This window comes from Dromiciops gliroides, chromosome 3 (assembly GCF_019393635.1).
Source record: "Dromiciops gliroides isolate mDroGli1 chromosome 3, mDroGli1.pri, whole genome shotgun sequence".
Classification (NCBI taxonomy): domain Eukaryota; kingdom Metazoa; phylum Chordata; class Mammalia; order Microbiotheria; family Microbiotheriidae; genus Dromiciops; species Dromiciops gliroides.
Genome location: NC_057863.1, coordinates 596,652,258 through 596,669,074, shown reverse-complemented (window position 1 = coordinate 596,669,074; position 16,817 = coordinate 596,652,258). Strand labels below are relative to the sequence as shown.

Sequence of the window (16,817 nt, the reverse complement as noted above, 5' to 3'; positions counted from 1 at the left end):
CAACATGGAAAATGGGTCACAAGTGGAAAAAGTTTAAGAAGGCCTGAACTAGAACACTGAACCCTAAGACCAGATATTGCTTGACGCTTCACAGGCTCCCAGGAGATTCCAGGGAGAATGTTGCTATGCTATCAGATGGGGTCAGTGTGTTAGCTGGTTTGGCAGAACCTTTTTTTAACCAGTCGTTTGTGCCCACATCCCTTTCCCCAAATGATCATGAGTACGTGTTTACAGGGAAGGAACTTTTTATTTTCTCTTTGTATGTCTTACACAAAGTAGATGCTTAATAAATGGATAGACAAGGGAAGGCTCAAGCTTTTTTTTAAACACCAAAGTGAGTCAATGTGGCCCAGTGAAGTGCTTTATCTGCTACTGTGTGGGAACTCCAGTTCCCCTCCAGGGCAGACGGCCCAAGCCCTCAAAGTATCCCTGGATCAGTAACAAAGACACTAGCGCCCACTGCTGATGCCGGATAGGGAATCAAAGTAAACAGCACAACAGCTTGTATTTAAAGCTGAGAAGGGTAAAGACCTACTGACAACTTTCCTTTCATCTGAATTTCTAGTCTGTTTTATACAGGCAAGGCTTCAAGGCGCTCCTCCCACAAGGCAGCAGAGAAGTTGTGGGAATGCTCTAGGCAGAAGCCCTAGGTGGTAGCTACTGTAGAAGAGGAAAAAGGAAAAATTCTTTAGGAAGGGGGATGCAACCAGACCCAAAGATATTGGTCAGGCATTGTTCCAGTTAGTCACACGATGTAGGTTCCAGGAGTGTGCAAATACTGGCAAGCAAAATGAAATGGTTTAATGAGGAATGAAAAGACCAAGACAATGGCATCTTGAAGATACAGAAAGAGAGCTCATACATTTGCTCTATCATGTCCTTTCTGTAGAACTTCTGCCTTACTTTACTCAATTCAATTGCCCTGGCTTTACTCATTTACAAAATACTGATAGGCATTTTGAGTTCAAAAATAAAAAACAAATCCAGTTTGTTAGTTGCAGAGTAACTAAAGCTAAAATACACTTCCTTGTGGACTGGTATTGCCTCCCTTAAAAAGATCTAAGAATTGTTTTTTCTAGATATCAGAAGTAGATCTCTACTCTATAGGGTAGGAGCTCACTCTGCTTAAGGCTGAGTGTTCTGGCCAGATATGGGCTTTTGAGAGACCACTGCCTTTGATCCAAAATGAATTTTTAAAAATACACAATAACACACCACCTTACTATATCTAAAGAAAACAAAAAGGACCTCGTACAAAATAAATCAAGTCTATGAACGAGCATTTTCAAAAGGTGACAAGTTCTTAAAAAAAAGTCTCATTAAAATAAAATTATTCAGGAATCTACAAAGCAAACAGAAAGGCAAAAATTGCTCTGAATACTGATGGGGTGGGCAACTCCTTCATAGGTGGGGGGATGAGACAACTGGCGTGTGCTGGAACTGATCGGCAAGGCCTTGGAACCGACGATGGCTTCGAAAGTTCCTGTCCACCCACTGAGTCAGGCTATACTTCTGTAGGGGCTTCTGTCTGAATCGGGGGTAGTTTCTGCCAGGAAGAGAAAGTAGAAAAGACAAATGGTGAAAGTGCTGCATGTTGGTATGGAGGTTTGCATGCAGAGAAGGTCGTCATTTTAGTGACCTCATTAATTTGGGAAAATCTCTGAAAATGACATTTCAATGGTTGCAATTAGACAATACTTCCCTCTCCAAAGCCATTTTTTGCTATGGTTTTTCATATTGGTATAGTAAATATGATAGCTCTTTTTTCTCCCCTCAGAACCATTTTAATTAGCACCTAGACATTATGGTGCTAGGTGCTATAGAAACATACAGATGCTCTTACTATGTAGAGTGGAAGGCCAATACATAGACTGAGAAACCATAGGGACATTTATAGCAGGATTTACTGCATTCCTCACATCAGCCCTATACTTCCAAAAGGACCTCAATGTCTTGACACAGCTGAAGGTTGTTTAGGACAAAACAGTTAAAATTAGAATTTCCCAGAGAAAATAAATCATCATGTGAGCATTACAATGCAGGTTTAAGGACTGGCCAATTCCGTGGATTGAAACAAAGAGGTTCCATATTGCCCTTCTGTGACAAGACACAGAGTAAAAGAACACTTCTGATTTAAGAGGCAGAAGGCCTAGATTCAAGTTCCTAATCAGTATTCCACTAGCTATGTGACCTTAGACCAGTCATTTAAGCAAAGCCACACCTTCAAGGGTAAAACAAGACAGCACTTGAATTGGGAATATTATATGGGAAGAGTTTTAGAAAAACCTTAAAATGTAATACAAATGTGAGCTATTATATGCAACATCAAGGAAAAAAAAATAATGGGCTTCGAATCAAAAGACCCGGGTTCGAATGACTGTTCTAACAAATTAAGTTCTAACTTGCTAAGCTGTGACAACGGGAAAGCGGTTTATCTGAGTTTCTGTGTCTTTGTCTTAAAAATGTAGTAATAATCCATGTGTTGTAAGCAAAGGAGGGTGAACAATTATAATCTAAAAGTAAAACTCTAACCTCAGTATAATCTTCTTTAAGACAAAGAACATCCAAAGTTACCTTAGTTAGCCAAAATTACCCTGGGTTTACAGGATTTTAAAACTGAAAGGGACTTTAGACATCCAGTTCAAATATTATCACTTTATGTATGAGGGAACTAAGACCTAAAGAGATGAAACAGTTTGCCCATGGTCTCCTAGCTAGCAAGCAGCATGGCATTCAAACCCAGGTCTCTCATTCCAAATCAATGTGGTTGCTACTACAGCCTCTTTCTCACTCTACTACATTCAATCAATAATTCCTCCTTCTTAAAATTTCTCCCATTCATTCCTTTATAGTACCACTACAATCACCCAAATCCAAATTCTCCTTGTCTGATTCATCTTACATACACATCAACACCAGATTCACAATGGCATTTAGCACATCAAAAAGAAACCTACTGGGGCAGCTAGGTGGCACAGCAGATAAAGCACCAGCCCTGGATTCAATTAGACTTGAGTTCAAATCCGGCCTCAGACACTTGACACTTACTAGCTGTGTGACCCTGGGCAAGTCACTCAACCCTCACTGCCCTGCCAAAAAAAGGAAAGAAAGAAACCTACCAACCTCAGCTGAAGAAGCAGCTCTGGGGCAGGAGGTATTGAGTACAAACATGAATCAGGAAATGGCTTAGGTCAAGGTCTTAAAAATTGAGTTTCATTCAAAATAATAAAACTCGGCAATAAAGGTATTAGGGGAGTGGCTACATCCATGCTCCAAAAGTCCAGCATTCATTACCATAAAGCATGCTGGGGACATGACTGTACAATTTGAAGAGGAGCAAGATTGGTTAGCTGAATGAATACCTCTTTATCTAGGCTCACTGGGAAACCCAGAGGACCTGAAAAAAAATTCAAGTCTACTCAATTAATGAATGAGGAAAAAAGGAAAAGAAGAATGACCACATAACCTGGACTAGGCCTATCCTAAGACAGGAGTCCTTAGCCTACCTTATTAGGGGATTGTCTTAACTTCTCAATTCTAAAAGTTTATAAATCAAGCGTACCTGAATGACTTAAGAGTTTTCCAAGGTCCTTTTCTCCATACCCAAACTGCTACTTCTATGTTACTCATGGGGCATGTTTTCATGTCAGACAAAGCATGGTATCGCCAAAAGTACAAAGAACAGAGATCAAGAGACCTGGGCTCCAGTCCCAGCTTTGCCATTGTGTCAGCTGGTACATGGCCTCTCAAGTCTGCCGGATGACACGAACTCTAAGGTCCCCATCAACTTAGATCTCAAGAGACTGGAGCATGAGGCCTCATCAAGCCAAATGTAATTATTACCTTTTGGGGGACTAGGTCTGTGAGCCCAGGTGTGTAAGGACTTCCTGATGGAGAAGCCACCTCAACTACTGCAGATTACCAAGTGCTCTTCCAGTTAGTCTTTGTGTGTGTGTGTGTGTGTGTGTGTGTGTGTGTGTGTGGCAATTAGGGTTAAGTGACTTGCCCAGGGTCACACAGCTAGTAAGTGTTAAGTGTCTGAGGCCAAATTTGAACTCAGGTCCTCTATCCACTGTGCCACGCAGCTGCCCCCCAGTTAGTCTTAAAGAGTTTCTTGGGGCCCTGGGATTGAAGGAACTTGTCTAGGGTCACCAAACCAGGATGTGGCAGAAGGATTTTCCTCCCTCTGAGGCCAGCCCTCCATGTACTCTGCCACACTGCTTCTCAAGAAGAAATTTAATAGGGCTAAATATTGTTGGATTTTTTCCCTCCATTAAAAAAAAAAATCAACCTTAAGACCACAGTGGGGTAAATGTGTCTAGACAACAGTTTACATGACAAAACTGGGGTTTTCCTGCACCAGAAGGTCAGTCAACTTAGTGTCCAAAGGGAGAGAAGTGACCATCCCATCTTCATCTGCCAAGGTCAGAACACAGACAGATTTTCATTTTGAGCACCATATTTTTTTTTTTTAGTGAGGCAATTGGGGTTAAGTGACTTGCCCAGGGTCACACAGCTAGTAAGTGTTAAGTGTCTGAGGTCGGATTTGAACTCAGGTCCTCCTGAATCCAGGGCCGGTACTCTATCCACTGCGCCACCTAGCTGCCCCATTTGAGCACCATATTTAAGGAGGGACATTGATAATCTAGACCCTGTCTAAAAGGGAGCAACCAGGATAGTGAGGGGACTGAGAACTAATGCCTGTCCACCACTAGAATTAGACACAAGAATTGACATTTAACTTGAAGAAGATTTACACAGAAGAAGGGAAAAGGGATTCAAATTTAATGAAGGGATGTCACTGGGGAAAATTATGCTTGTTTTTGTAGCCCCAAAAGAAAAACCAGGATCTAAAGGATGATAAGAAAACCAAACTTTATGACCTTGGGCAAGTCACTCTACATCTTTATGACTCATTTATCTCATCTAGAAAATAGGGTTATTAATATTGACTTCCCCTATTTTGTAATATTCTTTTCTTTTTTTTTTGCGGGGCTATGGGGGTTAAGTGACTTGCCCAGGGTCACACAGCTAGTAAGTGTCAAGTGTCTGAGGCCAGATTTGAACTCAGGTACTCCTGAATCCAGGGCCAGTGCTTTATCCACTGCGCCACCTAGCTGCCCCCCCTATTTTGTAATATTGTAGTAATGTAATTGCTTTGTAAATAGTAAAGTACTAAAATAAATGCTATTAGTAGAATTTCCTAACAATTTTTTAGAGTTGACCAAAATTAAAACAGGCTATGATAAATTTCCTATTCCTATAGATTTTCAAGAGTAAGAGAAATGACCGCTTGTTGGAATGGTGCAGAAAGGATTCATACTTCAGAGAGAAGTGAACTAGACACTCACTGAGGTCCTTTCCAAATCATCCAAGGCTTGCTCCAAGATTCAATGATGATGAAATGCCAATACAATTCTATCAACATTTTTTTTTGTTTTTTTGTTTGGTTGGTTTTGTTTGGTTTTTTTTTTGGTGAGGCAATTGGGGCTAAATGACTTGCCCAGGGTCACACAGCTAGTAAGTGTCAAGGGTCTAAGGCCGAATTTGAACTCAGGTCCTCCTGAATCCAGGGCTGGTGCTTCATACACTGTGCCACCTAGCTGCCCCCATCAACATTTTCATTATCAAATTCCCCTAATTCAGTCAGAAAATAGAGAATCTTAAAGAATGCAACTGAGTATGAGAAGCAAAAACTGGGCTAGGCATTCGAGACTCAGACAAGACTGACCTACATGAGGACAGAAACCCTACTTTATTTAATCTTTATCTCTCCGCCTATGTTAATAATTAGGGACACAGCAGGTTCCTAATAAATGTTTGTTAAAGTAAACCTGGGTCTCCTGAGGATTATCTTGCTGGATCATTGTTACCTCCCTTAGAATTACAGAATTTTATAGCTAGAAGGGGTCCAGTGCAATCCCCTCATTTTATAGATAACAAATCCAAGCCCAGGGGTTAAGTGAGCCAGGCAACAAGGAACAATGTGGTAACTAGAAGCCAGGCTCTCCTAATGTGGTGCTCTTTCTGCTACCACAGTGGACTGTCGCCAGACACACAAGTGACTTGCTACAATGTTACCCAGGGACCAGGTGGTGCAATTTTTATTTTTAAAATTTTCTCTTATGGCTATGAGGTGCAACCTCAGAGTTGTTTTAACTGGCATTTCTCTAATCAATAGTGATTTAGAGCATATATGACTATTGAGAGCTTTGATTTCTTCTGAAAAATATCTGTTCATCTCCTTTGACCATTTGTCAGCTAGGGAATGGCTCTTATTTTTAGAAATTTGGCTCAAATTTCCTATTTTGGGGGAAGTGAGACCTTTACCAGAGAAATTTACTACAAAAAATTTTCCCCATTTTCCTACTTTCTGATTTTGGCTGGACTGGTTTTGTTTGTGTAAAATCTTTTTAATTTAACGTAACCATTATCTATGTTATCTCCTATGATCCTTTCTGTTGTTTGGTCTTCCCTTATCTATAGATCTGATGGGTAATTTTTTCCATGCTTCCCTAATTTGCTCATATCACCCCTCTATATTTAAATCATGTACCCATTTTGAGCTTATCTTGCTATATGGTGAAAGATGTCCCTGCCACACTATATCAGCTATGGGCAGATACCAAAATGACTGAATCTGAAAGAGACTGTTCTTTGACCACCAAACTATCTATAGTCCTGTCTCTTCTATCTTTCAATAGTTTGAGGTTATTAATTAATCTTAAAAAGACATACTAGGAGCAGCTAGGTGGCACAGTAGATATAAACACCAGCCCTGGATTCAGGAGGACCTGAGTTCAAATCCAGCCTCAGACACTTGACACTTACTAGCTGTGTGACCCTGGGCAAGTCATGTAACCCTCATTGTCCTGCCCCCCCCCCCCCAAAGCACACTACCCTCTTTTTGCAGCTAAGTCCCACTCTTCTCATCCTTCAAATCACTTACTTACCTCATGGTGAGGTCTGATGGGTGCTGCCACCGTTGGTCATGCATTTGATATTCCACATTAGCAACTTGGTCCATCAAGGCATATAACTCGCCTAAGGTACCTACAATATACAAAGGTCAATATTTGAGAGTACCTCTTTGGGCTGGAACCTAAGAACATCATCTGGGTTGGTATTCAGGACGCAGGTATGTGGGAAACAGATATTTCATCTAAAGGCAGTCAACTCACAGGAATATCATAAGGCTCATGTGGACACAGGCAACCAAGAAAACCACAAGACAAGAGGAGAGAAAATTTTTAGTGCTTGTTTGGCTGTAACTTCCCAGAACTATGAAACTTTCATAATATGCATCAGAATATCAACAATAGCTTAGCATTCATGCATTAGATATTTCTTTGAGGCCTATGATAATATCTAAGAATTCTTCCAAACTCACATTACTTTCTAGTTTTCAGGGAAAAGACCAAATAACAACAGTTAAATGAAGGAATCAGTTGAAATGTAAACTAAACCTGAGTCCACCGCATGACAAGGCCTTCGAGATGGTCAATACTAGCTTGGGTTTCATTAAGAGGACTAAGGAGGTGACAGTTCTGCTGCCCTCTAAACCAGGACATATCTGGAATATTGTATTCAGTTCTAAGTGCCACATTTTGGGAAGGCCAGTCACAGCTGGAGGGCATCCAGAAGAAGATGAGCAGCACGGTGAAAGGCCTCAAGTTTATAAGGGTTGGCTGGGAGAATGGAGGATGTTTAGCCTGAAGAAAAGAAGACTCAGGGCATACATGATAGCTACTTTAACATGAAAGAGAGATTTGACTTGTTCTGTGTGGCCTCAGAGTACAGAAGTAGGAGCAAGGAGTGGAGGTTGAAAAGAGACAAATGTAGACCCTAATATAAAGGGAAACTTCCCAATAATTAGAGCTATCAAAAGTCTGCCTTGGGCATTTGTACCCACTTCCTCCTCACTGGAGCTCTCTGAGAACAAGCTGGATGATTTGTTGGGTATGATGAAGGGAGGACTTTTATTCAGGTACACATTGGACTTGAAGGACTGTGAGGTCCTTTCCAACTCAGATTCTGGAATGAATCTGTTCTCAAGCATGTGGTTACAAATTGTGCCTTCCCAATTGTGCAGAAATAGCCCTTTCAGAAAAATATCAACTCTTCCAAGGTTTCACATTGCAGTGATCCTGCCAGAACTTCACCAAGGGAGGTTTGGCAAAGTACGCACATCCTGGTGTCCAGGTCTCAAAATGGAACCACTGACAGCTCCAAGACTGTCTCTGCGGTGCATGTCCCTTAGCCCACTCATCTCTCACCACCTGGTACTTGAGCCTTATTACCCCAGCAGCAGAGACTAAAAACCTCTCATGACGAAGTTTACTCATTTCAAAATAGACAAGGAAGAAAGAATGGCAGGCTTAACACTCTGGATTCTAAGCTACCTGAACCACTGAGCAGCTAGAAGGGATCACTCAGCATATTCTACCTAAACTGAGACTCCCTGCAACCTTTCCTTGCTATAGAAGTGAGACAGAAGTTTGGTAGCTGGAATCTACACGACCAGATTGATGAGTTTACATTCAAACAGGATAATCTATAGATCAAAGAATCTGTACTCTGTCTAGTATGACTATAGTCACCCATTTTCTAGCTGACTCTACCTGAAAGTTCTACAATGGCCCAGACCTTTGCAGGAGATAGAAAACCCTCAAATAACAGGAGAAGCAAACACAATCTGTGCTGGGTTGTTAGTTTTTTGTTTTGTTTTTTTAATTGCTTATACAAAATCAAGTGCTGATGGGGTCAAAAATTGAACTTATTCATCTTCTACAATTCTTTCTATTCTACCCATCATCATCACTAACAGAACAGAGTCTCTGATTTCTCCACGAGGTCCCAGGAAGCCTCAGAAATTACTGGGATACCCACATCATCCTGTCAAGACCTCATCAGTGGTGGCACTCTGCCTCATCACTAGCCTCTGCCTCTCTGATTGGAGGGGAGGGCCATGAACTCCAAACCTTCATTTAAGGAGAGAGCTCAGACATGTAATTTCTCTCCTGACTGCACTACTTAGGGCCTTCTCTGATTGACCTTTCCACCAGGCCCTGATACCTTCTGCTCCTCTCCTTTTTGGCTTCCTTTTGTATGTTGCCTTCAACATTAGATTGTAAGCTCACTGGGGGCAGGGACTAAGTTTCTTTTTTCACATTTGTATCCTCAGCACTTAGCACAGTGCCTGGTGTGTAGGAGGTGTTCAAAAAAATATTTATTGCCTGATTGATAGAATCTAAAAGTCTGAGGGGCCTTGAGCATCCATCTAGTCCAATCCATAAACTAAAGGAATCCTCACTGACACCCAAAAAGTAGTCATCCAGTACCTGTATGAAAACTTCTAACAAGGAAGAACCCACCACCCACCTCCTGAGGAAGGCCATTCCATGGGATGTCCTATATGTAACCTCTGCCCTTCCCACCTCTACCTCTGCTTTTCTGTGTTCAGAGAAGAAGCCCTAGAAATTGAGGCCATACAGTATCATCACAGGACCCTGGAAAATGGCAGCCCTGCTCAAGTGGTAATCTCTCAGTCCTATGGTTAACAAACTTATACCTCCTACTCACCTAATTCCAGTTACTTCCTTCTCCTTTCTGAATATTAATCCAATCCAAAAAACTTTATTAAGGTCTACTCACGTGAGAGGTACAATGCTAGGCAACGGAGACAGAGATAAAGCAAAACAAACAAAAAACCACTCACTCCCCTCTGGGGAGCTTACATTTTTCCAGAGAAGGGATAAAACATGTACACAGCCAAACAATTGTATATGCACGATAATTTGAGGAAGAAAGCACCAACAACTGGGGAATCAGGAAAGGTTTGCTACATGGACTAATGTTGGAAGGAAGTCAGGTAGTTTTAGAGGCAAAGGTGAAATGGTTGTATATATCACCTTATATTCTATCAGTCAATATCCATCCCTTTCTCTTTGCTCATATGGCTGCTCCCCTTGTTCAAACCATTATTACCTTTTACCTGGACCATTATAATGGCCTCTTAATAGGTGTCCCCACTTCTCTCCTCTCTAATCCATTTTCCATAAGGCTGCCAAAATGATCTTACAAAGGAACATGTCTAACTGTGTTACTTCACTGCGCAGAAGGCTCCGATGGTTCACACAATCAGACACTCCCCACTGCCTTCAATATAAATGTCACAGCCTCTCCTTTCAGGTCCTCCACAATCTGACTACTCCACTACCTTCCAGCCTGATTTCATACCCTCCTCATTCAGACTCCATATCCCAGTCCAACTAGACTACCAACTCTTCTCTAAATGCAACACATCATCTCCTGCCTCCACACCTTGGTACCTTTATCTCTGCCTTACAGAATTTTTATCACTTAGCTCAGATGTCACCACCTCCAAGAATCCAACTCAATTCAACAAAGTTTATCAAGTGCTTCCTACACGACAAGCACCAAGAGGACACAAAGGCAAAAACAAGCAAAACTAGACCCTGCCCTAAATATGTAATAAAAATATTTTTAAGTGAAACTTTATTCTCCTGGGAGGATCCAGCCTATACACAAATAACTACAAAGTCATTTCAGTGCTTGCAGACTGGAGCCTGACCAGATTCCTCTCCCACGCCTACCCCAAGTTGTTGGTCTTCTTTCCTTCCTCACTTTACCTTGTAAAATTTTGTATATCCATCAGTTCCAGGAGAATGCAGGAGCCTTGAGCAAAGAGACAATTTTGCTTGATAAGCCCAGCGCCTAGTACAAAGGAAGGATTTGATAAAAAGCTTTTGGGGTGCTGTTGAATTTAGCAAGGAGAAAAGGAAAGCTCAGGGATGGCTATAACCACTCTATTCTAGCATTTGAAGAAGTGTCATTCAGGAAAGGAATTAGATTTGTTTTGCTTGGCCCTAGGGGCATAACTAGGACCACTGGGAAAAAGACAGAAAAGCAGATTCATCAAGCTCAATGTAAGGAAGTGCTTCCTAACACTTAGAGCTCTCTGTAAGTGGAATGAGGGAGGGTTGTTCCCTCTCCCTTAAGGTTTGCAAGCCAAGAGTGGATAACCACTTGCCATGGATTTATAAGGAGATCCTTATTCAGGTACAGGCAGGACTAGATGGTCTGAGGACTTTTTTTGCCCTGAAACTCTATTATATTTACACTGATTTGATTTATAATTGGAACTTTCCCACTGAGCTTGAGAATGGCCAAGTCACTTTTAGATTCCCTATAAGCCCCCTCAAAAACAATCCAAACATGTACTAAACACCTACATGCCAAGTCCTGTGGTAGACCCCAAGAATACAAAGATAAAATTAGGCATAGTTTCTGCCCTCAAAGACTTTATAGTTTAATAATAAAGAGGAGACAATCACGAAAAATTGTAATAAAAATCGGAGTAAGAAAAGTGCAAAGGAGGGGTCCAAAGTAACGGGTGAGTGGTTCCCTGACAACTAGGAGCAGCAGGAAAGCTTCACGGGTGAGCTCATAAGCAAGTTGGACTCTGAAAATTAAAACAGGCAGTGATTGCGAAAAGTAACGGAAAACAGTCCATGCCAAGTACAGAGGACAATGTAAGCAAAGGAGAAGATGAGATCAGAAATAAGAGAAGAATTCGATTTATCTTCAATAATTAGAGTATGTAGGGGCAGCTAGGTGGCGCAGTGGATAGAGCACCGGCCCTGGATTCAGGAGGACCCGAGTTCAAATCCAGCCTCAGTCCCTTGACACTTACTAGCTATGTGACCCTGGGCAAGTCACTTAACCTCAATTGCCTCACCAGAAAAAAAAAAAATAAAATAAAATAATTAGAGTATGTGAGATAGGGCTTGAAAAGTAGGTTGTGGTGGGGCAGCTAGCTGGCGCAGTGGATAAAGCACTGGCCCTGGATTCAGGAGGACCTGAGTTCAAATCTGGCCTCAGACACTTGACACTTACTAATTGTGTGACCCTGGGAAAGTCACTTAACCCTCATTGTCCCATTAAAAAAAAAAAGAAAGAAAAAGAAAGAAAAACAGGTTGTGGCTAGCCCTGAATGCCAGGATACTGAGTTTCTTGTTTTCATTTGGTAGCTCCTAGGCAAGTAGTCATGGTTTTAAGTACAGGAGTGAAATGATCAGAACTGTGCTTTAGGTAAGTTATTTATTAGTAGTGTGAAAGATAAACTAGATTGGAGAGGTGAAAACTGAAAGATTAATTAGAAAGCTACCATAATAATCCAGGCAAGACATTTAGAGAGTTTGAACTACAGTGGCAGCAATGGAAATGGAAGCAAGAATGGATTCTAAGAGAATTTTTTTTTTTTTGCGGGGCAATGAGGGTTAAGTGACTTGCCTAGGGTCACACAGCTAGTAAGTGTCAAGTGTCTGAGGCCGGATTTGAACTCGGGTCCTCCTGAATCCAGGGCCGGTGCTCTATCCACTGCACCACCTAGCTGCCCCCAATTCCAAGACATTTTAAGGAAGAATTATTAGGATTTGTCAACTAATGACATGGGGAAAGGATGAGAAAAAAAGGGAGGGAAAAACTAAAAGATGACTCAGATTTGGAACCTGAATGACTCCTGATAAGATAGTAATATCTACCAACAGGAAGTTCAGAGAAAGTTGGCTTCTTTTTGTGGGGAGAGGAAAAGGGATAACTTCAATATGTTGAGTTTGAAGCGCTAGCTAGCAAGACAAACAAATAGCAACATCCAGATGGGGAGTTGAAGATACAGAACTGATGTTTAGGGAAGAGACTGAGGCTGGGTATAGTTTAAGTCAACTGAACAGAATACATGATTGAAAGCATGAAATTAGTTAAGACTGCCAAGAGAGACTATAGAAATTGAAAAGAGCCAAGAAGAGTTCTTCGGGGGAGGCTCACATTAAGGATGTGGGAAGTCTCTGAAAGAGACAGATGGAATTGTCAGAAGGATAGGAAAATTATGAGAGTACAGTGTCACGAAAGCAAGGGGAAGAAAAAGTAACAAGAGAGAATGGTCAATAACAATAAATGCTAGAGAAAGATCAACTAGGATAAAAACCGAAAAAGGTCATTATAATGAAGTCATTCTTTTTTAAATTTGGGAAAGAACAATTCTGGTAGTGGTAGGAACTAAAGCCAGTTTGCAAGGGACTTTAGGATTAGTTGGGAGAAAGGCAAATAATGAATGATGGGAGAAATATGATAAGAGCTACCTTCAAAGAAAGGTTTTGCTTAAGTATTGATCAGAACTACAATCAGGTAGGTTAAAAAGTTTTTTGTTGTTTTTTTTTTTTTGCTGGGCAATTGGGGTTAAGTGACTTGCCCAGGGTCACACAGCTAGTAAATGTCAGGTGTCTGAGATTGGATTTGAACTCACGTACTCCTGAATCCAGGGCCGGTGCTTTATCCACTGCGCCACCTAGCTGTCCCAGGTAGGTTAAAATTAAAACAGGTCAGGGCAGCTAGGTGGCGCAGTGGATAAAGCACCGGCCCTGGATTCAGGAGTACGTGAGTTCAAATCCAATCTCAGACACCTGACATTTACTAGCTGTGTGACCCTGGGCAAGTCACTTAACCCTCATTGCCCCACCAAAAAAAAAAAAAAATTAAACAGGTCTTTAGATAGGGATTTTTTTTGACCTTTAACAAAAGACTACAAAAAAGATGTTGTGGTTTTGGGCTCAGAAAGACCCCTACTAGACATATACCCCAAGACAGGTCATAGGGAGAAAGGCCTCCCTATGTACCAAGAATACTGTCAGTGGCACTTTCTGTGGTAGTAAAGAACTAGAAGCAAGGTGGTGCCCATTCATTGGGAAGTAGCTAAACAAAGTGTACTGCATATGGCAAACTCAAAGGAACACAGGAAAACATATAAGCTGAAGCACGGTGAAGTAAAACAAAGCTACAACAACCACAACAAATGAAACTGAAGGCTGTGGAATCTTAACGGCCATGCTTGACCCCATGAAGAGCTGAGAAGATGATTCTCCCTCCCTTCACTACAGAGGTGGGTATAACGTGTGTGGAATAAACAGCCATTTGCAGTCAATATACTGGTTGGTTTTGCTGAAATGCTTCTCCAAACTTTTTAAATTCTTATTACATGGGGCAGCTAGGTGGCACAGTGGATAGAGCACCAGCCCTGGAGTCAGGAGTACCTGAGTTCAAATCCAGCCTCAGACACTTAACACGTACTAGCTGTGTGACCCTGGGCAAGTCACTTAACCCCAATTGCCTCACTAAAAAAAAAAAAAATTCTTATTACAAAGAAAGACTCACTAAAGGGAGAGAGGAGAGAAGTCTGGAAATAAATTTAATGTAAAAACAAAATGCATTTCTAAAAAAAGCACTCATAGTACTCTGAAAACTGAAAAACAAGAATATTCTCCTATATGATGGCCTAACAGCAGTTAAGTAGCTCTTCTCTGGTTCAAGATCTACCAGGGAGGCTCACTGGGTAGGGGGAAGCAGGGAGGGAGAGCTAGATTCTGAAATGGAGGTAAGATAATAAAAATAAGTTATCAATAAGAACGGCATTATTTTTTTGGGGGTGAGGCTATTGGGGTTAAGTGACTTGCCCAGGGTCACACAGCTAGTAAGTGTTAAGTGTCTGAGGCCAGATTTGAACTCAGGTCCTCCTGAGTCCACAGCCAGTGCTCTATCCACTGTGCCACCTAGCTGCCCCAAGAACTGCATTATTTTTCATTTGTTCTCTCACTCCCTACTGCCTATATAACAAAAGTCTAATCTCTTTTACCTGGCACTCAATGTCCTCCAAAATCTGTGTCCAAATGGCCTCTAGATCCTTACTTCCCACTATCTCCTTACAGAACTCTGTTCCAAGTAAGTTCTTCTCCTCGATACACCAAATAAATTCCCGTCCCTGTGCCTTTGCTTGTGTCATTTCCCTCTGCGTAGAATATACGGATGATGGGTTCTTAGTCACTGATACAGTGCACCCAAAAAAAAGCCAATAATGAACCCAAGGCAATTTTATGTGTAATCTTTTTTTTTTTCCCAAGTGAGGCAATTGGGGTTAAGTGACTTGCCCAGGGTCACACAGCTAGTAAGTGTTAAGTGTCTGAGGCCAGATTTGAACTCAGGTCCTCCTGACTCCAGGGCCGGTGCTCTATCCACTGCGCCACCTAGCTGCCCCCTCAAGGTAATTTTATGAAACCAAGCTAGACCTAGATGTCATCTATCACCTAACTTCAGTGGGTATTTTCCCTCACAGTGTAGACCACAGCCCACCCATACCTTCTCATCTAATGCAATTCTTGTCCACGTCCTCCAGAGTAGATCAATTGCATTTGAGACCTTCTCTCTGGGTCTACTGGTATTCCATGGATATCAGTGCAGCATTGGGGCTGCCCATCTATTTTTCTCCTGCTCTTGTTATACTCTTTCCTGAGTCACATCCCTCATACCAGTTAAATGAAGTCATCACTGGTAGGTAACAAGCTGCAGCCTTCTTATTCCTATCATATATCTCTGGGTCAATCACAATTCTGCTTCTTCAAAGTCTGTAATATTCCATGATTTCCAGTCACACCACATTACCAAAAGACTACTGCTATTAAAAAGGATAGATCCCGGGGCAGCTAGGTGGTGCAGCGGATAGAGCACCGGCCCTGGAGTCAGGAGTACCTGAGTTCAAATCTGGCCTCAGACACTTAACACTTACTAGCTGTGTGACCCTGGGCAAGTCACTTAACCCCAATTGCCTCACTAAAAAAAAAAAAAAGGATAGATCTGTGTGTCAAAGAACATCTAGGGATTGTGGTAAGTACTCATAATTTCTCAAATGCAATCTAGCCAGCTCTTTACATCTTATTTAATTTTAGGCCCAGGCCACTGCAATTTACAGTGCCCATCCAGGGCACTTGATGGACTCTCAGTGGGCATCCAATTCAAAGATAGGTGATAGTCTGACAATAAACAAACCATTTGGTTTCTCTGGTAGAGATTTTTGGCCCATCTCTTGAGTGGCTGTGGATTTCACTGAGAAAGTCTTGTGGTTTAGTATAATCAGCACAGTCACCCATAAACCAAGTCAACCTCACCATCTGAATGAATGGCCAGATCCAAAAAAGAGTCATTAATAACTCAATGTCAAGTTGGAAGTTAATCTCTCAATGGAATGGTCTAGGTGTTGTGTGGCATTTAAAAAAATAATAATAAAAGTATTTTATTATTTTCTAGTTACATGTAAAGATAGTTTTCAACATTTGTTTTTATAAGATTTCTAATTCCAAATTTTTCTCCCTCCCCCCTCCCCAAGACAGCAAGCAATCTGATATAGGCTATATATGTACAATCATTGTCGGCGTTTTTAACAATGACTTGGATGAACATAAAGATGGCAAGCTTATCAGATATGCAGATGAAACAAAGTTGGGAGGAATCTCTAACATAACAGATGACAAACTAAGCATCCCAAAAGATCCTGACAGGCTAAAAGGATGGGGATAATAAGAGGAAATGTCATATAAATAAATGTAAAGTCTTATACTTGGGCTCAAAAACATCATTTTCAATTTATCTGAACTGAAACAGAGGAAAATAAGCAGACCCAGAGCAATCTGGACAGTGACCACAAGGAAAACAACCCTGTAAGAGAACTCCAGTGTAGGCCATGGCCTGGCCTGACCTCAGAGCACTGACAGTGCAAGTGCAGCATGGCACCCCCTATTCTCAGGGGGAGGTGGGAGACTACAACTACCAAATGAAGCAGACACTATTAGGGATGGTCTAAGGACTGGCTTGGCTTAACTGTATTTCCTCAGAACAAGAGCGGGACTGGAGAAAGATCACTGGGAAGCAACACTGACATAAGGAAGAAAAGGCATTAATAAAAACATGTG

General features: G+C 41.5%; 1 protein-coding gene across 7 annotated transcripts in view; it reads right to left on the bottom strand.

The window, feature by feature from the left end:
- Positions 1-227: 227 nt before the first annotated feature.
- The window catches only part of LOC122749285 (S100P binding protein), a 30,891-nt gene continuing 14,301 nt past the window's right edge, over positions 228-16,817 (bottom strand). For all 7 annotated transcript variants that reach the window (XM_043995571.1, XM_043995569.1, XM_043995568.1 and 4 more), the window contains 2 exons: positions 6,954-7,053; positions 228-1,546 (listed from right to left, as the gene is read on the bottom strand). In XM_043995571.1, the coding sequence (XP_043851506.1) occupies positions 1,402-1,546; positions 6,954-7,053 (245 nt within the window). In that variant the 3' untranslated portion in view covers positions 228-1,401. The remainder of the gene's footprint in view (positions 1,547-6,953; positions 7,054-16,817) is intronic.